This window comes from Triturus cristatus, chromosome 3_2 (assembly GCF_964204655.1).
Source record: "Triturus cristatus chromosome 3_2, aTriCri1.1, whole genome shotgun sequence".
NCBI classification, from domain to species: domain Eukaryota; kingdom Metazoa; phylum Chordata; class Amphibia; order Caudata; family Salamandridae; genus Triturus; species Triturus cristatus.
In genome coordinates this window covers 279,339,893-279,367,112 of record NC_140584.1, presented here as the reverse complement: position 1 = coordinate 279,367,112, position 27,220 = coordinate 279,339,893, and the positions used below count along the sequence as shown (strand labels likewise).

General features: G+C 42.9%; 1 protein-coding gene across 1 annotated transcript in view; it reads right to left on the bottom strand.

Annotated features, from left to right (window-relative positions):
• Positions 1-1,403: 1,403 nt before the first annotated feature.
• Positions 1,404-27,220, bottom strand: part of MECR (mitochondrial trans-2-enoyl-CoA reductase) — a 47,640-nt gene continuing 21,823 nt past the window's right edge. Inside the window, exons 5-10 of the mRNA XM_085647596.1 lie at positions 12,181-12,283; positions 8,613-8,715; positions 7,743-7,816; positions 3,759-3,819; positions 3,248-3,320; positions 1,404-2,188 (exon numbers count right to left, since the gene is read on the bottom strand). Of these exons, the coding sequence (XP_085503722.1) occupies positions 2,025-2,188; positions 3,248-3,320; positions 3,759-3,819; positions 7,743-7,816; positions 8,613-8,715; positions 12,181-12,283 (578 nt within the window). The 3' untranslated portion in view covers positions 1,404-2,024. The remainder of the gene's footprint in view (positions 2,189-3,247; positions 3,321-3,758; positions 3,820-7,742; positions 7,817-8,612; positions 8,716-12,180; positions 12,284-27,220) is intronic.

Below are 27,220 nucleotides of genomic sequence, written 5' to 3'. Positions count from 1 at the left end.
CCTTGTAATATCCATGCTGATTTGCCATCCACTGCCACAAATACAGGAAATGTTGACGGCCATTGGAGGTTCAACTTAGATGTCAAGTAGATGTCGGATCAGTCAAAGGACATGACGATCTTTGTCACTCGCTTTGACACCTTTTGGATATTTAAGGCTTCCTTTGGATTGGCATCTGCTGCCAGTGTATTTCAAAATTGCTTAGGGCATTATTTAAAGGTGTCACAGAGGTCCAAGCATTTGAAGGTGACATCTATCTTGATATATGCCAAAAACGTACAAGAACATAATGAAATTCTAGAGCAGGTCCTTCCTATCGTAATGGACTGAGTCATGACTATGTCGAGGGAGAAGTTCAAGTTTAACTTGACTACTTGGGTCACACAGTATCAGCAGATGGTATCAAACTGAAAGGTAATCTTGTTGATGCGATTAAGTGAGCACCACCAACTGTGGATAAAGATTTACTAAGATCATTTTAGGGTGTGAGCGAATATTACACTAGTGTTGTACAGGAATACGCCACTGCTATTGAGCATATAAGACTCCAAAGAGAATGTTTGTGGTCAAAAAAACAGAATGATGCCTTGCAGAAGTCGAAAGATATGATCATATCAGTCCTAGCTCTGCAACAGATTAACAGTGTGGCAAAATGCTCTTTTAAAGTCAAAGCAAGTTCCATATACTTGGGAGTCGTGTTGGACAGTGGCACAAGGATAAGGAACATACTATCTCATTCACATCACACATGCTCAAAGATGCATATTTTCTTATGTTATTCCATTCTCTGTTCTTATTTAGAAGGTTCCCTATATATCCTGCAGTGATGTTTGAAGAGCTCTCCGGGTCCAGGTTTGTCTAGTGTGGGCTCATTCACCTGAGGCTGCCTGGACTGCAGTTGGATCTCTCTCTGCGCTGTCCTGGGTTTTATGGATGAGCAACTCCTCTTGATTAAACTCTTCATCAAATCATCCCACCAGCTGCAGCTTATTGGATACAACAGATTCCTCAACACAAATATACAGCAACAATGTAGCCAGGAAGTAAACAAAAATATTAAGTTAGTCATAGAGCACTTAAGTTTCAAAGCACTACATTACAAGTTTTCTATCACTCAAATCAATAATATTGATAATATGGAAGTCAGATGAATAAACGTGACACCACTCCACTTGCATTTATACTTGTTACTCGCTTGATACACTACAGAGGGCATATTAATTTACTGAACAACTCTGAAGCGGAATTTAAACACCCCAACGTATGCACTCAATTGAAACAATTGGATACGACCGTACGTGAAGAACACTTATTTTCTGTTGTTGGAGAAATACACTGTCAGCAGAACAAGAACAAATTTTAAAGAAACTCAAGGTAAGAGAATTACTTAAAATTAAGACAAATACAACAATACCAGTCTTTATTTGGGTTGGTAAATGACCTGGATGCAAGCACTACATGATGCACCAGACACAACAGCATGTGGCTGCTGCTTATTTTTTTATGTACAGTACCATTCAATAGAACTGACTGCAGGGATCACATAATGTCTCATTCTCGTCAAACCTCTGTGGAGGAGTCTGTTTACCACGTTCTTCTGACAGGAACACTTGTTACTTTCCTTTCATCTTCCACATTTCCATTAATGTCAGGGCTTTTCCAGATCTTTTGTGCCTGTTCCAGGCAAGACAGTCAATTTCGTCCCAAACAAAATTGTTTGGAACAGCAAGAAGAGAAGCCACCCACAGAGATGTCTTTTATTCCAGAGGTTTGGATTAGCTGTCTTACACTGACCATGCAAGTGATCTGCGTTAGAGTTTTCTGCACAGTCAACACAGATGATGGAAGTGATCTTCTGATGATGTTAGCAATGGTCTATTTGATCAATGGCAAAAAACGTTATACACATCAAGTTTACTCCTCAAACCATCAGCCCATAAGTCTAACTGATGCAGCAATGGATGAGGTGACATATTGGCCAAAGGACTGACCCGATTCCAACCTTCAAACATCAGGTCCTGCTATCACATTACGAGTATCTGCTTGCTAGAACTGAACGGCTTCATGGACTCGTCCAAAGCTGCCCTATATTCCTCCAGTGTGGTCTGTTTAAAGGCTGGCGCTGTCAGCTTCCCTTGACGAATCAGCTGGCACAGGCTCTTGATCATCTCAATGAGTGCTTCTTTGTCTGCCCATGGAAAATAAAAAAAATACTTTCATCTGATTTAATTTCCTATTGTGATTGTGTAGGTACTTGTAATTGGCTGTGCTAAAAATTTCACATCAATCATTGGGCTTTCAAATTTTACCAAAGGTGGACTTGTATATGGATCAATCAAGATCCTTTATACCTGGCCCGTGTCTCTAACAAGCTGATAGAGGTGAGGCAGAGTCAAACACATTTCAAGCACCCTGTACAGGAACTCAGTCATTCGACGTTTACACAGTTCATGTGTGTCTTGTGTAAGTGATTATTGCACTGCTGTGTCCCTAGCTGTACCTATGTTGTGTGTGGGGTACACTTGCCCTTCCACATACCTCCTTTACCTGTTTTGTGTGTGGCAGAGGTTGGAACTCAACTGTACTTGTCCCCGGTGTGTACAAAACTTGCACTGCAACAGTTATGTGTATACACACAATGCTACCCAGCACCGAATTTTTCAATGACCACTTCTGTTCATGACAGTCAACCCTGGACTGCATATGAGCTTTACTGTAGTTGTTGGGGGCATGGGGCTGTGAGGCAGGGCTGTGTGTGTGTTGGGGTGCCCCTATGTACTTGTTTTGTGTCCGTTTCTGTGAGTAATGAAAAAGTACACCGTTGTGCTTTATGGGACCAAAAGCACAACAAATTACTTTACCTCCCAACACCTGGCACAACTCATCACAATGAATAGAAACATTTCCGAAGCAACAAACACTCTCTAAAAATTAATATACACATAAGGGGCAATCAAACTGAGGAGTGGTCCTTAAGAAACAGTTAATGTCAAAAACATTCTTCTTTTCTTTTCCATACCTAAAGTGGGACGAGACAGCACTAATTTCCTGGGCGAAGCAAGGGCCCACAGAGATTTGCGGTCTGCCACTGTATCTATACAGAACATTACATTTATGGCAATGGAGAAGCTCAGCCACAGACAGTGTGCTTACTCAGGGTATCACACTCACGGTCAGGGCGCAGTAAGTGAACTCGGAAAATACTATTCATTGCCCAGAGAAGTTAACACGCAACCAGTGTACTCACTCTGAGCATGGTTCTTCTTCCACTGGGTCATCCAGAAGCCTCGCAGGCTGATATCATTGAAGATCAATGCACTCTGTGGAAAGAGTGGGAAGGAGAGATATTACTCTCACTGTAGGCACTGATCTCATTCCAAACGTAAACCATTTTTAGATAAAACTGGTAGACATCCACCCCTACTTTCCAAAGAACTGAGAGATAAAATGGTCTATAGAGAAACTGTGCAATATGCTCATTGGCCGTACTCTGAAAGATCTGTTCAGCAGGGACAGAGTTAGTGACATGCAGGTGCCTAATATTCCACAGCCATTCTATTGTTTTTCAGTTCCTATATTCCTGTTTTACTGATCTCTGAAATGAGAGTGGGGTTTTTTGGAACTGGTCTTAAGTCAATCTTAGGCTGCCTGACCGAGGATGTGGTGAGATGAGGTAGACGTATTGACGCAAATCCAGCTACTCCCCTCCCCTAATGAGTATTTTGAATAAGCTCAAATACCCTTGCATTTATACATACCACCGGGACAGTGACCGGCTGCTTGGCCATTCCTCCATATGTCACCATCGTGCCCCCTTGCCTGTAGAAAAAAAAGAGGGCTCATAGTAACCAGAAAGTAAAGAGCTAATTAAGCTTCCCACTGCGTTAGCTGAATAGCGCTTAACACAAACAGTGCTGATGTCTCTGCAACAAATGGTATTTCCACAATTGCATCCAAGACCAGATCACAAAGGAAATTCATTGCCTCTGTATTAAGACTCTGCTTCCCACAAAATCATCCAGCGCCCTACAACACCTTAAAAGAGTTGCTCAGTGCACTCAATACCTTGAGAATGAGAACAAAACACACAATTACCCTGTTTACAGAATGCCCTTGCTCAAGAGTAACTCCAACTTCTCTTTTTCTTAAACGAGAATAATACTGATCTGATTTGTCCTGCAGAATATCTGCCACTGCAACAATCCTTTTCCTCAAGTGCTACTTCTGATCACAATATTGGGATCTTTTAAGTGTAGAAATGATAATTTACTTTAAGAATCCCAAAAGCAACGTGCTTACACCCGTGAGAAGGAGGAAGGAAGTGCCTAATGAGAGTCCAGTGCCATGAATTCAAACAGAAGTATATCGACGCTGCTGGAAATGTGAGATCTCTGTAACCAGATGAGAGCTATGTATTGCCATGTGACCTTATGTGTGCCAAACGCAATAATAAAGAATGTATCAAAAATATATATATTTTTTTTTAAGAAAAAGAACCCCACCAGCAGAAGGACTGACAGGGAACTGTTCAAAATAGTTTTAGACTGTGCATGTCCTCTGCCTAGACCTACCCCACCAAATGAATCTCAATCAACCTGTACAAACCATCCAATTTCTTTATCAATAAACCATAAAAGCCTCCTTAAAAAGCTAAGTGAACAGCAAAGCCTCCAGTTTGTCTCCACAAATAAAGCCAAACATGATTCAGCAACCATAGAGAACAGTATCCTCCGCTGCGGCAAAATATGCCATCGCCAATCAAATGCCTCAGTCACTCGAAAGCCTTTTGCTACTCAGTGATATCATTTCCACTGAATTCTATTAAAAGTGAGCGGACAACGTAGGGTCTCATTAAGGGTTTGGTGGAGATAGAACACCATCAATTAGCAATCCACCTGCCTTGCCCCGCCAAACAGACGGTTCGTCTGCTGTATTTAGAATCAGTGGAACTGCTGGGTTACAGTCAGCACGCCCTCCACTGGCTCCACCAACAGCAACAATTGAAACTGCAGTCTGTCGACAACAGGGTCATTGGATTATAGAACGGTTGTCCTGTCCCATTGAGGACCGGATCACTCTCACTCAGTTTCCCTGCTCCCACCCCAGCAAATGAGCCATAGCAGAAAAACTATTAAAAGCTCCCTTTGCATCAAGTTCATTTACTTTTTGTTTATGGCAAAAAAAATGCTTGCCAAATAGCTTGAATGCAGACAGTCGACCAAAATGCAGGGGGAAAGCAGAATAAATACAGGAGAAGACTCTTCTAATCCCACAGCATAACCATTTGTCTGCCTCCCCAGACAAAGTGAGGGTTAGAGCTGAAGGGTGGGCTTGCTCCCCATTTCTCGCAGAAACTTTACATAGAAGATGGAGGAAATGGAGACTTGAGGAGAAGGGTCCAAAGGGCTAGAAATTATTCTAGGCTCATCAAGGACACAGGTAAAAGTCGAGGGACACAGAGAGGGTAGAATGGACTTGGACGCCACAGATGTGGAAGATAAAACTTGTATTATGATGGTAGAGGGATGTTGCGGATCTAACATTACTATTTACAGCCCGTATTTTTTGTATCTTTACTTAGGACACGGTTGTGTAAAATACTGTTATTGAATGGAAAAAAGGAGAGGGCAAGCTATAGGCCTGTGAAGGCGTTGTTCGAAGAACTATTTCTTGATTGGGATATGAAATGGTAACTAAGTGACAGTGAGATGGTGGGATTTCCAACTTTCCCTAGTAGTCTAGATGGTGGAGTACTGTATCCTATCTTGCTGAGAGCGGAGCTTGCATCCTTTTGGGGGTACAGCTGCACTCCCAAAATTCTTCTTTTGGAATGAGCTAATGGTGACTACGTTTTTTCTGAAATCAAAAGTCAGATATTTCTGTCGATGATAGCACTGTTTTTTGCTGGATACTTTTTTCTTTTCCTCACTCCTTCTTCTGGCCTACTAGGTGTTTTGGGATGTCTTGAGGTACCAGGGATTCTAGATGGCTAGCCGGACGGGGCCCAGTTGAATGCCCTGGGCTAGATCAGCAAATCAAAGATGGGAACTTATATATTTACTCAATAGAATCTCATAAAAGAAGTCAAATAGGATACACTGACTGTAAAAATCCTTAATTCACCTAACAAAGAAACCCTCATGAATGAAGAATTTTCTACAGACTCCTTAGCAATTATCTTTGCTCTGAAGAACCACTTTACTGAAGACAGAGAGTATAATTGTGTAAGGGAAGGATCCTCCAGGTGTTCCAGGTGTTGGGGTTAGCAAAGAATTGTGGATTTGGGATTCTCTTGGATCCAGTCTTTACCTTACAGGAGGAAGCAAGTGAGCAGACAGGAGGTTGGAAATACCTATTTGTAAAAGGCATGTCCAGGAAAAATGCCTCCGTGTTTTTCTTGGGTTATAGTCCAATTCTGTGAAGTTCCCTGAAATAAACATGAACTTTTTCATGAATAGGAACTAGTCTTGGGAGGTGATTAGAACATGGTCAGATCCCTGGAACAAAAATGTAATAGCTGTCTCTGAAATAATTAACTATTGATACCTGCAAACCTAACTTGACTATATGCTGAAAATCACTCTCTTCTGATCAAAATACTCAAAGGTGACCCTGAGAGTCGGCACTGCACTAAAATTTCCTGAATGGTAGATATGGTATCATAAAAGATGAATCTACAGTCCTTTTTCACTTCACAATGCGCTGGGTGGGTTTCCACTCTCAATTGAGTGATGAATTCAAGTGGGGAATCAGAGTTTACCAGTGGGAAATCAGGAGTTTACTTGGGGAAGAAATAGGACCATGAGAAATTGAAGGATGCTATTCTTTCCTTGTTTAGTTGAAAATGGAAGTTCTCCTTTCCTTCAGATCTCGAGGCCTACTGTAAAAAACTTACACTCATTTATTACTGTACCTGCCTTCCATTACCTTACCTCTAGATCCATTTAGCAAAACTTTTATTAAATAATTATGTTCTGTAGGACTGTTTTTTATATGTATGTTTCATAATCCTCTACAGTCATTTGAAATATGCCTGAACTATGTCCAAGAGATTAGGACAGAACACGTCATTGGTAGTACTTCTACTCCATATTCTTTCAAGTACAATTAATTAACATGATGCTATCATTTGAATCAAATTGTGTATTTCAATTGTGTGCTGTCTTTTCACGTTGAAGGCTACCATTCTTACCTTTGCAGTCCTCAGTATTAGCATACTGCTGGTGTTTACCTGATTCTGGGCACAATTCTAGTGAAGTCAGTGTTCTACTTGTACCGAGATATCACCGCAAGTATTGGCGATTGACATTATTCTACAGATACTCCTGCAACATTTGTGTGCATCAGTTAACAATGATAGTGCAGATACAAAGAATACATAACACAACCTGACAGCTCCTCTCATGCAATCCATCTAACAAAGTCTCAGAACACAACTTCCTACCAAGGCAGCCTGCTTTTCAGGACACACTGATTGATCACCCAAGATTAATCACACTAGATCAATTAACCACACTAGATTAATCAGCCCTTATGTTAAATTCCTTACAGTATTTATACATGACAGGGCTGAATGCACATGCTGTTGCTGTCTGTTCAAAGCGAAGCAAGAGAAGTTTAAGAAAGTTCTTATTTCTCTGTCACACAGAACTAGCTTGCAAGTTGTGAAGCCTCAATCCAACTAACAGTGGGATCTTGATACAACTAGAATTAAGAAAGGCAGAATGCACTTTAAAACTTACTGTAAGTGACGCAACATCTCAGTGGTGCTTTTTCCTCCAACACAATTCAGAGCCAACTGAGGTCTGGGGACACTCTGCAAAAGAATGAGAAGGTGATAGTTCTAAAACCGATTTAGCAGATTCAAAAATGTTTGGAGGGCACTCAGCGAGGAGAAAAATAAGGTGATAATTCCAAAAGGGATTTGGGAACAATGCAAAAGAAGGAGGCGACAGCTGAATAAGGAGAGTTTGATGAAGATGTACTAGCTCATGGAAGACTATATGGTAAAATTTCTCAAAGGGACAGATCTTAAGTACCTGAAGAAAGTTTGGGGACACTCTTCAAAGAAAGAGGAGTTGTTAGACTGTGGACATGAGGACACAATGCAAAAACATTTAAATTAAGCTGTAGGATTAAGCAGAATTTGGACATAATCTGTACATAAATAGGAAACGTTAGTTGGGTCACTCTGTCAAGGACGAGGATATGTCAGCTGACCCAGTGGCATTTAGGGGCTTTCTGCAAATGCAGAGGTGCCATTAACTGATGGAATAGGGTTAGGGCTAAACTACACCGAGATGTTAACAAACCCAACATGGCTTTGTGTAGCAATGTGGGTTTTCATACCAGAGGGATACGCTGTTCAGCCTGCCACAGTTGTTTTGCTCATAATATTTTGTGTTCCATTCTTCCAGCCCTCCATTTATAATGGGAAGTTACAGGTACCCCAATAAATAGTGATATTAGACAACACACAAGGCTGGCTGAACGTACCCCAACTTATATGTGAACTTAGCATCTCAGTACGCCCTTGTGATGTATAGAACAGATGTTTTGATGCAAGGTTAACAGCATCTTCCAACCTTAGGAAACAGGCAAAGGGAACATACCTTGAAGAGGTCCTTCATCTCAGGCTTCCTTAGCTGTTCCTCTGGGATGACGTGGTCGGCTCCCATGACAGTCAGTTTCTCCACCAAAGTCTGCAAGTCTGGCCTGGGCAGGAAAAACAGGCAATGAGGATTGGATGAGCCATTCTAGACACCTACTATCCCAACAGACCTGACTCGGCAATGGAGGCGTGGGGATTTTCTCATTTGAAAGAGGCTTAAGTTTCTGGACTCCTCAGATTTCTTCATAAGCGTGAGGCCCTCTACAGAACAGCCTGCATTTTTCTGAAACTGGCATTTGCTAATTTTGTATCGCTGAGGGATCCTGGCAACAATGTAAATAACAGTAGTGCTGTGACAGGGCAGTACCCTCTGGCAACACAATAGAGCAAAGTTAGTTAAATCAGATTATGCTAGCAGGACATGCGACTAACCTTCCCAGTCATAACAGATTTTCAGGTGCAACAGCCTGTTGAACAAGTTAGGATATTTGAATGTTGATGTCTGATACATTTAATGTGATCACTCACTAACACCAGGAGGTAAGGAAAGCAACAGCTCTTTTATCTTGATCCTGCTACAGAGATGTTACAAACAATAGGTCTTCTGCAGCAGTCATCCACTTGACTGTGTTCTGCTGTTTACATGTAAAGTTCATGGTCTGTACATGCATACATCCCACATGGAAACATAATTACATAAATGCAAAGTAGCAGGACATCCAGTCTGCTTGTGATTACTGGCGACTGCATGAAAGCGTACACATAAAAATAGTAAGTGAATTTAGAATGCACTCTTACAAATGAGAGGTGATACTGTACAAGCAAGGGTGAAGCAATGATCTTGTGAGGTCTGTGTATAAGCAGCATGCAGGAAATTAGTAAACATTTTAATTTTGATCATCTAGTAGTTCTATGTTTGGAAATTAGTACAAGTGTGTGACTGAAGCTATGACACAAGATTGCCCAACCACAAAATGAACTACTTGTGGGCAATGCTCCGCATTTCAGAGAACCAAGTGGCATGCTGATCAAAAACCAAAAAGATAAGTATCTAGGAGATGGCAAGAAATCCTGAAGTCTTGGTCTCTGCATATAGGGTTTTAAATACTCACTTGGCTTCCTACCTAAATGAACACATGCTGCCAATCACAGATGTATGAAAGCGACGAACAGAAGGCAGACTGATATAGTGTATGGGTGGGCAAGTGTATGAGATCCACCTTTTCTGTGTGGTCACCCCAAATTCTTTGCCGGTTTTATATCTCTGTGTACTTTACCCCTGCTAACAAGTAGTAAAATGCCTGTGCACCCATTTTAAACATGGTCGTATTGGCATACTCCTAATTTTAATATTTATCTCGCCTGTAAATCCACAGTATATTGCACAAAATGTGTCCAGGGATGGAAGTTAAAAGTGACTGCAGCACGTATTCCTAGAGTGGAAGTACAAACATGGCTTCAGGCCTACCAGTGTAGCCAGACAGTAGAAGCGTAAAAATGTCAATCCGACCTGCCAAAATAAATCCTATTGAAAGTCAAAACCTCCCTTCCAAATTTTTATAAGTCAGCCCTATGTAGTCCTTATTGCCAACAAACCAGGCTGCATGGAATGTAAAAGTAGGACATGTAGGAATGTAATATTACCCAGAAGCTATTTTTAATTGTGGCAGGCCTAGCTGTCCTTTGTAGAAAACCAGAGTACAGATTAAAATTCTAATATGGTATCTCTGGAATAGGACTAGCTAGAAAAACAATTAAACAACTATTTTTTAATAGTTATTAAAAATCCAATTCAAAGGGGAAGACAGATTTTTTTTAATAAATATTACGGAAATGTAACTTTTAGAAAGTTACCTTTTCCCTGGCTGAAGTTCCTAGAGGCAAATTTTTATTTGCTCTCCCACTTTTTCGAGCCAGTAATTAGTATTTGAAGAGGTGTGAAAAAAGGTGTGAAAAACCTTTTAGGAGCAAACAATAGGCTGACCTGAATGGGCAGAAGTGACTCTTCTGAAACTTTCAGAATATGGAGAAGGGGGCTGTGAGCATCCTTTTTGACACTGTGTCAAATCCTGCTTGAACATCAAATCCTGCTTGATAGGTCTGCTGGGTTTTACAGATAAACACTGGCGGTACACCTGAAAGGAAATTAAATAGGATGCCAAAACAATACTTGTCCATCTACTCTCTGGTTGCTGATAACCCCTACTTTTGTTCTACAAGACTTGTGTCTCTGGCTATATTCTGGGTACAGTGACTTCCCCAAACTGAATTTAGAGTTAGATGTGGAAGGACACTAGGGTACCATAGTACACTTCCCAAACATAACCCCTGCTCTCAGAGTCTAAGGTTAGAGTGGCCAAAGCCTTTTGCCATCTTGAAAATACCCCAAGTGGGTAGGTTTGGCAGTGGGAACTTTTACCCCATTGGTTTGGCCATGCCCAGGAGTCATTCCTACCGAGAAGCTCTTGCCAGGCATAAATGTGGTATATCCGAGCACCCACTAAAGAACATTCTGTGACCTGAAGAAGATCAGAAGATGACTAACCCTGCTTCTGCGACCCAAAAAGAGTCCTGAAGAACTCTACCTTCTCTTTCTTGTATCTAGGATAAACACGTTTAACCTCCTCTTAAAGCTATATAGACACAACAATGTACAAGAGGCTTTTTTCCTGTAACTACCTAGCTGACCAGTGGCAACTGGACCAGCACTGGATCCTATTGTTTGGCCTCTGCCCGACACCCTGTGAGTCTCTGAGTGTCGTCTCGGAAGTCCTGGGGGGCATTTGCACCTTATGCTTCTTGGCATATTCCTCCTTAAAACTTTTACTATTCATATCTCAGTTCCCTTTACTGGATTTTATCAATTTGGTGTCATTTTATTAAATTTTACTCTATTTTTCCAATTCAATTTAGGATTTTCATTTTGCAATGTTTTAACGTTATTACTGTTTTGGTACTGCATACATTCTTTACACATTACCCTAACTTAAGCAGGTGGGTTGCGTGATATATAGACAAAATATTGGGAAAGAAATATCGTTTCAAGAATATCGAAGACAAAAATATAGTGAAGGTAAGTTTCTATAGGTAAGGAAAGGTTTACTATCTATAACACCTCATACATGTACCTTGCCGATATATATAGTCAAGTTACGTAGATGTGGAGTTAAGAATAGTAAATCTAAGCTTACCTATTTACACTTTCCTTCACGATATTTTGGTCCTTGATACTTTTGACATGATAGTCTGTCCACGTGATATTTTTGTCACGATATTCTTTCAGTGATCCCTGGTCTCCATTGCTACCAGAGGTTAAGCTCAGGTTAATGTAATGACTTTGATGGGTTACCATGACAAGGGTTGTCATTATTCTTTGAAGTGGTTAGACAGCCAACCCAAATGATAATCCAATTTCTTACAGCTGTACGCTTCAATACCTTAATCATGTCTCTCAAAAAGACATAAAATAGGCTCAAATCGTAGCGTGAGTCGAAGGCTAAAAATGTGTAAGAGGCCGCGGAGGAAAGGAGTATGTATGGGAACAGATGGCTTGAGGGTAACATACACACCTGTCTCGTACAATGTTGATCGTCCTGATCCCTAGGGCTGCTGCGATCTGGATCACAGCCTGCCCTACACCACTGTTGGCTGCGTTCTGAATGACAGAATCCCCTGAAGAGTGAGAAAAATCATATTTTTAAAATATTAATGTTATCTCTTTAGAACGCTAATCACACTTTCACCTCTAATGTGACACTGTAGGCACCAATATCATATTTTCACCGCTCTGGTCACTAAGCTCACAGATTTGGTGCCACAGTCATGTTTTCAACCCTTTAGCACTGCAATAAAGTTTTCATCACAGATGTCACAACTTTACCACCAAAGTCACACATTTAACACTTTTGTCATACGTTTGCCACTGACAACATAGCTTTCCCACTGAGATCATGCTTCTAACATTGCTTTTATTATTAAAATCATGACATACCACAGCCAGGCATGCCCAGATGGGGTTCCGTACCTACTATGCCAGAGGACTCAAGCTATAACTTAACAGACGAGGCCTAAGGAGGCCAAAACCGGTCTAAGGAGATCTGACTTGGCAGTTAACACTGGTTTGTTCCTATCAGAGCAGGACCAAGGATGTTTTTTTACATAGGTGGTTTGTCTGGAGTGGCATAGTGGGTAAAATATGGACTGGAATAATGCTTGTGCGTTTGCCAGATTAGCAAACAATTAGCAAGCACTCCACTCATCATCTTTATGTTTTGCCCAGAGCAATGCTGTAAGTGTGACAGGTTTGCTCAGACATTGGTCTTGTGCTTACTGAGCTACAGGCTGTGATTAATTTGAGCTAGTGGTTGCAGGTGGGGCCCACCGACACTTATTTTTAATGTAACGGGCTTTGATCCAGCGCAACAGAAAGAAAAACACAAATGGTGGAAAGGAGGAGGGAGTGAAAGACGAAAAAACACAAAGGGACTAAGCCAGTGCTTAATTTGTAAAATATGAAGTGCAGGCGCTCAAATTTTTTGGGGAGGCCACGCCCACTTGTCCAGCTCTGCGCACTTCCTCCAGAGGCTCCACCCACTTCCTTTATTGGTTCCGCCCACATCATCAAGCCTCAACACATCATAGCCACCTCCTCACATCTTGAGTTCCGCAAGAAGCTGAAGACATTGCTCTCCACATAAGCACTTTGAGAACCTCCCACCTACACACCTGCCCAAGTGCCTCGATACCCTCTTGGGTGATTAGTGCGCTATACAAATCAATACTGCAACATAACATAATGTAACATATGGGAAGCCTATGACAACTTAAAAGTTATCTCAAATAAGAGAATGTGTGCAAATCTGAAAATGCAGCTTTAGGAAAAGTCAATAGAGGACTTGAGGCAATTTTGCAAACTAAAGAGAATGTGCTTGTACTGTGCGGTTTAAAAGAAAGGAAGGGATGGAAGGAATTCATTATAGAAGGCAGCATCAAATGCAGGGTGGAAGGGGGTACTGGAGTGAGGAAATAAATAAGTAATGGATGAAAGAAGGAAGAAATAAGAAAATAATGTGAAAAGAAGAAATTAAGGGATAGAAGGAGAAAGGAAATCAATGATGCGTGATAGATGAATAGAAAGAAGAAAGGAAAGGAGGAAGAAACGCAGAAGGAAGGGTTGGGGATCAGAAAGGAAGAAATTAAAGAAGGGATGAAGGAAGGAGCAGGAAAAAAGAAAGTACGAAATGAATGGAGGAAGAAGGATTAAATGCACCAAGGGAGGAAGGATGGGGAATGAATGAGGGTGTAAGGAAGCAAGAAACAAGAGGGGAAAGAAGGCATGGCTGGAGGTGCTGAGGGAGAGAAAAAAGGAAAAGAAAAAAAGATGGGACGATGGAAAGAAAGGAGGTCAGGGGAACGGATACGAGTATGAAAGATACTAGGTCCAGGAGGTACAGAGAGAATAATGACAGTGCAATATTGCAAAGAAATTGAAAAAAAAAAAGATTAAAATACATTTTTGTCCTTAACATACCATGTATGTTTGTAAAGCACATATTCACCAAAAGAAGCCTTGACAATGAATTTAAAATGTTGTGATCCAGCTCAACTGCACACATTTTTATCAACCTCAAAAAGATGAAAGACTGAGTTGCCACACCAAGATTAAAATGTATGACCCTGAGAACAAACACAGATTCTTGGAGTGGATATAAAAAAATGTGCAAGAAGGAAAAACATAAAAAGGGGGAGTGAGGAAGGAGGAGAGGTCTGAAGGCAAAGATAGATAAGTAGACAAAAAATGTGAAGAGAAGTGAAGAAAGCAGAGATTGGAGTGGAGCAGGATGAGAATGAAAAAAGGAAAGAAGAGAAAGGGAAGAAGAGCAGACTGTGGGGAGTGCATGAAAAGAGTGGAAGGGAAAGATGAGAAGGTGAAAAATGAAAAGCAGTTAATGATGAGAGGTGGCGATTAAGAAGAAACGTGGACATAGGGCAGAAAGTGAAAGAAGAATGGAGAGAAGGGAAGGAGTAAGGTGTGAAGGGTAGGAAGAAAAGAAAAATACTGAGGAAAAGCAAGAAAAGAGAACACCTCTGCTTTATTAAATATACAGTAATTAATTATGTAAAGTTGAGGGTTGACAGGGCTATATCATTCTTGACCTGTCTCATCAATGCATAGCTGTGCTGTCCAAGACACACAATAGCGATTAAGGACACCATATCACTAAGTGCAAAGCTTGGGGGCACACCATTTGTGGATGCACTGTGAAAGCTTGTGCCATTATTAGTTGTAAGGACTCGTTCTTTCAGAGTTTATGTGAACATGGCGGTCATCCCCACCTTCTCAAGCTTGGTGTACGCGCTGCCAAAAGAGATTGTTGCATCAGGTGCCAGGAGTGCTAAAGCGGGCACTGCCAACACGTTCACTTAGAAATTCATTAATTCATCCACTTACATTGACTTGAGTATTGAAAAATTCATCACAAATTAACTCCATGTGAAGATAGAAACAATGTCATATTTTTAAATTACGGCTTCCTTTTACAATTTGTCCACTTCAGGCATGTTTGCACAGGTCTGTCTGTGTAGTGTATCCTAAACATTCTACATTTTAACAAGTGTGCACCGAATCATTTGCACAACATGAATGACCCTTTAGTCCTCAAGAGGCAACAGTGGTGGAAGAATGAAAAAGTCATATATGACTTTTTCAATTTAGCTCCTAAATGATAAATCTTTTTTCAAAACAGTTAACCCTTTCCATCTCATAATAAGCCAATTACATACAGTGTAGTGGGTCAAGGGAGCATTTTACCATAAGTGGATTATAATTAAGGAGACTGACAATGGTTTCCGGACAGTGGTTTCTGCAGCATACTATTGCTCATTATGTTTTTGGGCACTTTAAATCAACTGGCATGTATGTTTGGATCAATCAGTTTCATCTGTTGTGTTCATTCATCTAGTAATTGAATTTAGTGGAAATGAAATGAAAGGACACACTTGCAGAGACAATGCAGCAAGTATGCAAAATTCAAACATACAAATACTTTCCTGCTATTACCTAACCTGCTTCAGCCCACTGCTAACCACATTTTAAATCACAAAGTGCATACACTTGTGATTCTGGATGAGAGTATCCTTTTTTTAAAGTGTTCTTTGTTTAGGGTTCTCTATAGCCAGTCTTTTAAATTTGGTAAAGTCAAAAGCAACTTGTAGATTAGAAACTGCTTTCTTTTCAGCTATCTGCTATTTCTTTTAACAAAAGTGGACTTCTTATATCCCACAGCTGAGCTAGTACAAACTATCTGTCGCAATGAAAACACTACAAAAATGCACAGAGTCCTCATTTTCAAGGCAAACACACAAATGACAAAATCAGCAATGGCCCTCCAAGCGCCGAAAATGATTTGCTCCAGTTACCTGATCTTTGAGGGATGACGGGCTAGTCACATTTTTTTGCGTTACCTTGTGCTGACTGGGTTCAGAATGTCCTGCTATGCCTGCTGCCCGGCTGCTCCTCGTAATGCTGCCTGGTCCTGTGCCACGCAATTAGAGTGCTGGCAGTTACTAAGTGCAGAGCAGCACGTGCACACTGTAGTTAGTCTTGGGCCATGAGTACTAAGTTCGAAAGCAGAATTACAGACAGCTCTCCAGGTCCGTGCTGATAAAAATGCATGCTAGAGTATGCACTCTTTTTTAATTTCAGAAAGGCAGGGCAGCAAAATAAATCTACAGAGGATTTCATAGCATCAGGCTATCAAACCCAAACTATGTGACTCAAGCGCAGTTTCTGGCAACCATCGGTCGGATTTTACATGGCAATAAATCTGAAGCGCAGGCCCTCAGCATGAAAGACGTGAGATTAATAATGTGCCTTAATGCCGGATATGTATTTTTTTTTGTGCGGCTCTTGTTGCTTTTAATGTATTGTATTTGCATTTATATAGCGCATACTACTCCTGACGAGGCGTCAAAGCGCTTTTTCGGTGAGTAGCACGCTACTCCGGAACCCATAAAGGATTAGTGTTGAGTTAGTATAGTAAAATATGAAAGTAATTTGAGTGGTGGATATCAATCAGTTATTTGGATTGAGAAGCATAGCGGAGGGATAGAAGGGAGAAAAGGTTTTCATTTATAAAGCACTGGTTATCCCTGATGTGGTGTTCAAGCGTTTTTTTTTTTTTTTTGGCGAGAAACGACTCCAGAGTTCTCATCTCGAAAAGGTACGTACATCAACACTCTTCCCTGGGGTGCCAGAAAGAGTGTAGTCAAATGGAATCCTAAGCCGCATATCAGCATTAAAGGTTTGGGCAAGCATTAACTCTCGTGGCCAGTATAGAAAAGAGCTATGGTCCTCCAATACACCTGCAACCATTTACTTTGTCTTGCTAGATTCAACTTTAGACAACTGCTGTTCATTCAATCAAGAATGGGCAACATGCATGGCAACGAATTTGATAAGACAAGAACTATTTCTCAATTTAACCGGAAGAAAACATATTGGTAGCCACCACACATGTAGAAAATGTGTCACAGCACAGGAGAGACCTTTCCTGTAATGTGCGCTTGAAAGTGGAGGCAGCGCAGAAAACTGAAACGTAAGGAAAACTAAAAGGCCCACGATAAACAATACTTGCATAGGCCTACCTCTAACATGGGCCAGGAGTAAGGCATGGGCAGTTTTAAATGGGCCCGAAAGACCAGAAAGAACTAAAGTAGACATGGGCAACATTCAGAAGTGTCAGAACTGTCACTCGGCCAGATTCAGCTGCTCAATGTGAATGAAGCCCAGAAAAGCATTCGCCTCAAAATCCCTTACATTTTAAACTTACTGGAAATGTACTTTGCTGTCCAAACTGTTCAGAATGATAGCCCAGGGTTCGGAACAGGGCTTCTGTAGTAATAAACCTACCTAGAAGCAACATTATTGAAACAAGATATAAGAAGTTATGATTAGCTGCAGGAAGCTAGAATAGCCATCCATTTTGATAGCAAAATGGCTTTGCATGCACTTGTTTATGCTCTTTCTCCTGTCTTTGGATAGGACTGAATTACGTTTGCTTAATTGTTAAAGCAGAATGTTAACAATAATGTATACAAAAACACACAGGAAAGGGCTTCCGGGCACACCCTCTTCTGCCACAGTGCACTCAGACTGGAAAGGCAGGAAAATCTGAGGTCTCACTTAAGACAGCTGTGCACAACAACGCACCAGGATCTTCAGCCACACTGGCAAGAACAGCTTTTTAGGACGTGCAGCATTCATTCTATGAGATATTACGATGTTCCACACTGAAGTTTCCGCGTGAACCTATCAGAATTCAGATAAATAAGTTATCTGCTTCAAAGAGCTCTTTCTGCCAGTAGTTGTCTCATGTTACTGAGCGGGGTGCGATTCAGGATGGTCGACAAATCGTGCACCAAAGTTTCATCGCAACAAGCGCCAACAATGATTTTAGTCAAGTTATTTTGGAAGGCACTTCACTAAGGCTGATTAGGTCATTTTTCCGGTCATTTGCTGTATTTGGGTGCCAAACTGGTGCGGAGGTGAAACCTTTTCCCCAGACAGTGTCAACGTTAAAAAATGACAAAATAATGTGATAATACTCTCCCTTCCCCGGCCCTCACGAGTGACTCTTTACAACCATGGTTGACTGACACAAATGGCAAACACTCTGAGGCAACCGTGAGTTGCACCAAGTACGCGTCCATGTGTACGAAGGTATTCATAACTGACACTATAAAACTTTCTCTTACAAGGAGCGATTCAAAGCACGTGGAAAAAAGCAAACGAAAGCCATTCTAGAAACATGATACTGCTAAACTACGTGAAAAGGCCCAAACGAATAGATTACATTAAGCAGGAAATAAGCGGTCCAACTAAATCGCAATGAGGGTGTCAGGGAAAAATATCGGGAATGCATGTAACATAAGGCACTTCACGCCCAGTTTCACAAAACAACAATTAATTCACAGGATTCTGAGAAGCCCAATAGCGACTGCACCACGTTACCTCTCTACTTATGAAGCAAGTAAATAGATTCTATGAAACTCATACCTGCTGCTTTTATCGTGGGCGCTCGTTTAAATTCACTTCTACTGGAAGTTTTACGTTATTGTAAAACATTTGACCTGCAGTACTACACAATTCCAGCCTGCCGTGCGTTCAGCCAAAAGCCCGCCCTCGGCAGTTCCCCAACGGAAATGAAAGCATGTTCTTTGTGGGAGGCAGCCACGATCTGCTGACGTGACATCACTAACGTGATGAACGTCATGTTGTCGATCTTTTACCATGCCTGGACCGGGGTGGGCCTCACGAAGAGGACATACCAGGCAGCAACAGAGGAATGAACAGGAATTCATTATTAATAATTACCGGGTCCTCTGCAGGAGGAGAAAGACCGCATAGCCCTGTGATTTAAGTGCCGGTGCTGAGCACCGGAAAGCACTGGCACAAATTAAGCACTGGACTAAGCAGAGATCAAAAGGAACCGGCAAGAGTTAGATAAAAAGGCAGGGCGGGTCTGGTAGTGTATTAGAGGCATGAAATGGACTCAAGATTATGCAGCTTTGGTACGTTGCATGCTGACCTTCGACAGCACCAGTCGTGGGCTTCTAAGCAAAACTTAGGGAGCAAACTTAATATTTTTTTAAATTAAGCACTGGCTAAAGGGGTTTAGCTGTTCCTCACTGATGATTCCCAAGTAGGCCAAAGCTAATCTGTGGTTGCTTATGTTGACGTTAAGAGTGGACTTGGCTTGCAGTTCGGGCAGGGCTGTACTTGCTTGAACAGGACTAAAGCTGATTTGCCTATAACAGGTCTCTATCTGGAGTGGCATTGAGGGTGATAATGATGGACTGGAATGCTGCCCTCAGCAATTGCCAGTGACTAAGACAAAGCATTCACCCATCACCTTTATGTTTACCATGGAAGCCTCAAATTAGCTGCTCTAGTTACACCTTTACCACTCAAATCATTCCCTAACTAACTAAGTCACATCTTTACCACTGTGTTTGTAGCCAGTAACGTTACAGCTTCACCACTAATTACCCCCTTTACAACTGAGGTCCCTCCTTTAACGTTCAAGGCTTCCTTTTGCCTTTAAAGTCCCTTCCACTGAGGTCACCAAGCCCTCTAGCACAAAGAATAAGTGTAGGAAATGTATCATTCTGTGTGTTTGCCCTAGATTATATGATCCATCTGGATAGGTGGTGTTTTGACCACTGGGTAGGGACGGACTGGCAAACAGCTCCCCACTGCATGTGCTTTTCTCTAAAATATGGTAACCATATATGCTATGTAAGCTCGGATGTGGATGTGAACGCAGCAAAATACCTGGGTGGATTCCACTCCACTCCATCATAAGTGGGCTGTGTTACTGGGTGTGGGAACACCGGACTAGATTTTATCGGCCAGAAGATCCGCCAGGTAAAAGCGTGTTTGGAAGGTGCTGCATTGAAGAACGGCCCTCAGCCCCTCATTCTAAGCCACAGGGTGAGCATATAATTCTCCCACTGCCAGACAACATCCATCCCTTCAATGTCCCACTCTCAAGATGTCCTCTCCCACTTCTCGTCATTCACTAGCCCCCTCACACACAGTTACCATCTGCTCAGAGCAGGTAATAAGTGGGTGGGTTAAACTCCACAGAAGTGGGAATTCCAATGCACCCAGGCAGCTCCAGCTAGTGCAGGATGCCGACCCCCTGTCCTGCTCCACATTTGGCTAGAGGACAGGCGGGAACATTTGTTAAATTAGGAGGTGGGTTCCCATTCAGCCAGCACCACCCCTAAGGTGGCGCAGGCGATGTGGAGACCACTTTTCATTTTCCTCCATCTTGGTTTGAGAGGGAATTAGCCAAATACGGCTAGATTAGTGCCCCTTCCCACAGGAAGTGGTCACTTAGAGGGTGTAGACGCCCTAAAGGTAGGTAGCCGATTGGAAACTACCTGTCACCCCCTTTAACACACCCTACATTTAGTATTTAGGTGGCATTCCTGGACTCTGAACTTTAGAATGGACAGACACAGAGAAAATAAGGACAAAGAAGAGCTGCTGACCCGAGGATTAAATTCCTGCTGCAGAAAATTGGCGCCAAACCCTGTCTGCTGCCTTAAGGATTCAACAATCGTAGTGTGCTGTCTCTTCCTGCAACTGTATGGCCTCAAAGAACCCCGGAGCACCTCCAACCTTTGACAAATCGCCGAAGAACTCCCTTGGAGTGGAGGTCCTACTCCCCTACAGTCCACAAGCATTGAACCCATAGAAACCAGTTTCCCAAACTGCTGCTCCCAGGCGACTCCAACGCAGCACCCGAACCAAAAGTGGTACACCCACCCCGGAGGATCAAATCTGTCTACCCTTCAAGTGGGGAGACACCAGGATATACAGGATCTGTGCCGCACCAATACACTGGGTACCAGACCCTCTCTAGCTTAGACCCGCTTCGTGAGTGGCCCAGCTGTCCTGGAATTGCCTCTCTAAGTTGCCTGCCCCTGACCGCGATGGCATCTTAAAGCACACCACCCGGCTGACCTCCGTGCTCTGCACCCAGCCCGTCCAGCATGGGTAGCGACGAACGAGGTGTGCTCCTGTGGTCCTGAGGCCCTGGCGACCTGCTCCCCAGAGTGGGACACCTCAGACTTACCTTTAAGTCCCCTCGTGATGCGTGTTTTCAGGTGGCTCCCTTCTTTGTAGCGCAACAGCTACCAACGACCTCAGCACCCTGTTCCCGGCCGAATCCAGGACGCTCCCGAGAACCCATTGGTGGAAGATTGGACCTGGCCTTGCTACTTACCTAAATACCAAAGGTGAACCTCGAAATCCATCTGTATGATTTTATATGCATTTTTCTATTTTCTCCCATTGACTTCAATGGTGCGCAATTGCGCACTAAAGTGATTTTTCAAACTTAAAAAGTCATATCTCGAAAAGTACTTACAGTAGAACAAAGTTCTTGGTCTGAAAAATTATATAAAAATCAGTGTTATTTTTGTAAATTAGTCTCAAATTTATTCTTGACTGTGTGTATCATTTATTGCCTTTGTGAGTACAACAAATGCTTAGCACTACCTTCTGATAAGCCTAACTGCTCACCCACACTACCGCAAATAGAGTGTTAGTATTATCTACTTTTGCCTCTGTATACCAATCTGGGTCTCACTGGACTCTCTGCATAGTATACTTCATTATAGTGCACTATATAGAGAGACAGCTTCTTACAGGCTGCATTTGAAAAAAAGATTGCTTTATTTAAAAGCAATATTTCTAGCATGTGCCTGTTAAATCAGAAGAGACCACCACAAACAACCTTTTGGGACAGTCCATAGACATCACTGCTTATTTTCCCATGCCTACAACAAGAAATAGGGGTCCACCATACAGACCCTCAGGCCCACATTCCAAGATCGCCACAATAGGTAAATGAACCCACTACTTTACATAGTTATTAGAGTAGTTATTGTATGGTTGAGATGCAGGTCTACAGTAATCATAACTAAATCACAAAATACACTTCTACAATAGTTATAATTAATTACAAAGTGCAATGTGCGTTAAAATTTCATGCCCCTCTTTTCGACACAAGCCAAATAGATATCTACTTATGTTGTAAACTATGGGCGGAGCAGTATTCGTTTTTAGGATCCTTAGTGCATCTTGATGTTTACTGAACCCCAATTTACGACATACGGGGCGGATCCATTTCCTTCTAAAATTAGAACAGACAGGACATAATAGAATGTGCGTCAGATTTGCCTCAGCCTGAAAGTTACACAAATTGCAGTTAGTGTCCACAGAGTTGCTGGTGTCGTGTGTTGCACCTCGATGCATGTGCTCTAACTTGAAGAATGCCAAACCGAAATTGCATTCAGAGTAATTTGGCCAGTTGGGGCTGTACATTGGCCATTAAGGATTCAAAGTGCGGGAAAGGTTTAAAAAGTAAAAAGTGTATAGACAACCTACCCAACCTAGGATTCCGATGTAACCAATTATAGTGGGTATCAATGTATGGCCTACCTCATGCATATTAATGAGGTAGGTCGAACTGGGACACACTATTAATTGGTAGTTTGAGAACGAACCTAAAATTACGTAGGTCGGCTTTCAAAATACCAATGGATTAGTTAGAAGTCGATGCACAAATTGCGACCACTTCTAACAAATTAATTTTGTACATTCCATTTAAGGAATTGCAAAACGTTATTTTTTTTGCTATTTACGATTCCTTAAATGGAATCTTTGTATATGAGGACCATTATCTCTTGAACAATAAAATAATTAATTAAAAAAAAAAAAGTAATCACATAGAATTTCAAAATATCAAATAATTCAACAGCAGATGATTTTAAATAATAGTTATGGGAAAAAAAACAATTCGCAACTCATAGCTGAAACAAACCCTAACACGTGAGTTGGAAAGCAGTCCAGTAAAACTGCTTAGCCCTGAGCGTGGAATTGCAAAGTGATCCTTTTTGCAGGTGGAATGCTGTAATTAAACCATGTAAGCAGTGTCCGCGTGCATTATAAAAGTGGGGTACAGCTTTATAGTATTTAAAGTGGTAGCACTTTTCTTTGGAAAATGATTACATGAAACACAGCACTTTGTTACAAAGTGAGGCCACAGCACTTTACCCATTAGTAAGCCAGCACACTTTTCAATTTTAAACATTGTGTCAGTAAAATATAGGAACGTCATTATTGTGGGAAGTAATAATGGAAATAAAAACAATTAGTAATCATTTCTTTTTTTATGTTACAAAATTTACTTTTATAACATACCCAACTTTCTGTTCTTTAGGGCTGTAGCTGTCATGTCTGTCTCTGTTGGAACCCTCTGTAGTTCACCAGTAATGAGTATCTTCCACACATTCACTCAGCCCAGGAGAGGAGTAAAACTGTCAGAGATCTCAGTTTTGCCAGAAACAAAAGGCTTTCTCAATTTTAGTCCCCTCTCCTTTAAGAGCCATCTGTCAAAAGCAACTTGCCTTGATTAAAGCCATGCTCAAAGGGCTGCCGGCTTGTTACTGCCTCCTACTTTGGCAAATCATGGACCAGTAGGGTGAGCATTTATTAATTTACAAGTTCAACAATAGCTTCCTATCTGACTCTGCAATTATGATTAAGCAACTATAAATAAAATGCGAGTTACAACAATGGCCTCTCTTTAGGCACAGCGATCTCACAGCCATAAGCCATGTGAGTGAGAATGTAGGGGTGCATACAAAGGGTGTGTTTGGTAGATAATAGTAGGGCCCAAGCAGGTTGGCTTTGGACGGAGCTTGGTGATGGAAAGAGAAACCTGAAAAAAACTGCACTCAGTCATGTTGCAAAGGTATAAGACATTCTGGGAGTAATTGTGCAGGAAGACATTCTTTGGATCCCGGAGTGGGGCATTGCGCTGAAAAGTAAAGGCAGCGCATGCGTGGGAATTCTGCCATGATTTACATAGGAAAGCTTGACAATAACTGCTGTGTTAACCTTATAAAACCTGCCAATTATCACTCTTAAGTTCGAGTGCTATTTGGACTGTGATGTCATCAGACGACTTCCTGTTGGAAGAATTCCCATCTACCTTGAGAAGGTGTACGGGTCTTGCTTTCCCTTGAATGACAAACTCCCAAAAACTAGTCTGAGTGTCAGGGAGTTGATATTTTGCAGACTCGAGAGACAGAGTCCAGTATCTCCACTGAAAGTCTCTCTCCTGCTGTGGCTCTAATTTTGAGCAGGGAAAATCCTGGGAACACAGTGAGCTGCATCTTTGGGGAATAAAACAAGAAAGATCAGCTAGGAGTGCACGTAAGAAAATACTTACTCTCAATAGGGCACAACCTTCCGCCCCTTGATACACACAAGAACTTAAAGACCAGAAGGTGTGCTGTAAACGTCTGGAGAGAAATTGGAGGACAGAATACAAAGAATCAGAAAAAAGCATCTACAACCAAAGCCTCAGGATCTACAAACAATTGATTTTTTAAACAAAACAAGAGTTCTTTGTTAACTAAATTAACTTAGCTAAAAATGTGTCCAAAGAGCTGTTTAAAACAGTAACCAGTTTAGCTCACCCTCGCCCAGCAAACATCCCAAAGAGTCAGGGCCTTTGTGATGAAATTGCCAATTTTTTCTGGGAACAAGTTGAGTCCATATTTTCTTCATTCAAAGAACCAACCACAAAGGATACTACGGACCAAATAAAGGCCATAAGCCAGAGTCCGATTTACAGCCTACCCTCGATAAGTTTGCTCCACTATCTATTATGGACACTTACAAGCTGCTTATGTCTATTAAATTGGGATCTACTTATGCCCAGTGTCCAGTCACAGTGTTAACAAGCATTGGCATAGCCAATAGGTCTCGCTTTTGGGATCTTATAAGTGTTTAGCCATGCAACACTTGATGTTGTTTAATGAAGGATATTGTGCTGGATAACTAAACACTTACAATGTCCCAAAGGCGAAACCTATTGGGTATGCATTGGGGCGCCTTTAAGTGTTTAGGTAGAGCTATTGACTTTGCCAATGTTTCTAAGCTGTGCCGTAGAGAAGTGTGGCTGCTGTGCAGCATGCTAAGAAGTTGTAATTAAAAAGTGTAAGAAGCACTGAGTGATGCTGTGGTGTCGTTGAGTGATGCTGTGGTGGTTCTGGGTTATGCTGTGGTGGCGTTGAGTGATGCTTTGCTGGCCCTGAGTGATGCTGTGGTGACCCCGAGTGATGCTGTGGTGGCCCCGAGTGATGCTGTGGTGGCCCCGAGTGATGCTGTGGTGGCCCCGAGTGATGCTGTGGTGGCCCCGAGTTATGCTGTGGTGGCCCCGAGTGATGCTGTGGTGGCCCCGAGTGATGCTGTGGTGGCCCCGAGTGATGCTGTGGTGGCCCCGAGTGATGCTGTGGTGGCCCCGAGTGATGCTGTGGTGGCCCCGAGTGATGCTGTGGTGGCCCCGAGTGATGCTGTGGTGGCCCCGAGTGATGCTGTGGTGGCCCCGAGTGATGCTGTGGTGGCCCTGAGTGATGCTGTGGTGGCCCTGAGTGATGCTGTGGTGACCCTGAGTGATGCTGTGGTGGCCCTGAGTGATGCTGTGGTGGCCCTGAGTGATGCTGTGGTGGCCCTGAGTGATGCTGTGGGGGCCCTGAGAGATGCTGTGGTTCTGCTGACTGATGCTGTGGTTCTGCTGACTGATGCTGTTGCGCTGCAGAGTGATGCTGTGGTAGCGCATAGTGATGCTGTGGTAGCGCATAGTGATGCTGTGGTAGCGCATAGTGATGCTGTGGTAGCGCATAGTGATGCTGTGGTAGCGCATAGTGATGCTGTGGTAGCGCATAGTGATGCTGTGGTAGCGCATAGTGATGCTGTGGTAGCGCATAGTGATGCTGTGGAAGCGCATAGTGATGCTGTGGAAGCGCATAGTGATGCTGTGGAAGCGCATAGTGATGCTGTGGAAGCGCATAGTGATGCTGTGGTAACCCTGAGTGATGCTGTGGTGGCCCTGAGTGATGCTGTGGTGTTCCTGAGTGATGCTGTGGTGGCCCTGAGTGATGCTGTGGTGGTGCTTAGTGATGCTGTGCTGAAGGCGAGTGATGCTATGCTGAAGGCGAGTGATGCTGTGCTGAAGGCGAGTGATGCTGTGCTGAAGGCGAGTGATGCTGTGCTGAAGGCGAGTGATGCTGTGCTGAAGGCGAGTGATGCTGTGCTGAAGGCGAGTGATGCTGTGCTGGCCCCGAGTGATGCTGTGATGGCCCCGAGTGATGCTGTGATGGCCCCGAGTGATGCTGTGATGGCCCCGAGTGATGCTGTGATGGCCCCGAGTGATGCTGTGATGGCCCCGAGTGATGCTGTGATGGCCCCGAGTGATGCTGTGATGGCCCCGAGTGATGCTGTGATGGCCCTGAGTGATGCTGTGATGGCCCTGAGTGATGCTGTGATGGCCCTGAGTGATGCTGTGATGGCCTTGAGTGATGCTGTAATGGACCTGAGTGATGCTGTAATGGCCCTGAGTGATGCTGTGATGGCCCTGAGTGATGCTGTGATGGCCCTGAGTGATGCTGTGATGGCCCTGAGTGATGCTGTGATGGCCCTGAGTGATGCTGTGATGGCCCTGAGTGATGCTGTGATGGCCCTGAGTGATGCTGTGATGGCCCTGAGTGATGCTGTGATGGCCCTGAGTGATGCTGTGATGGCCCTGAGTGATGCTGTGATGGCCCTGAGTGATGCTGTGATGCTGTGATGGCCCTGAGGGATGCTGTAATGGCCCTGAGTGATGCTGTAATAGCCCTGAGTGATGCTGTGATGGCCCTGAGTGATGCTGTGATGGCCCTGAGTGATGCTCTGGTGGCCCTGAGTGATGCTCTGGTGGCCCTGAGTGATGCTCTGGTGGCCCTGAGTGATGCTCTGGTGGCCCTGAGTGATGCTCTGGTGGCCCTGAGTGATGCTCTGGTGGCCCTGAGTGATGCTCTGGTGGCCCTGAGTGATGCTGTGGTGGCCCTGAGTGATGCTGTGGTGGCCCTGAGTGATGCTGTGGTGGCCCTGAGTGATGCTGTGGAGGCCCTGAGTGATGCTGTGGTGGCCCTGAGTGATGCTGTGGTGGTGCTGAGGGATGCTGTGGTGGGCCCAGAGTGATG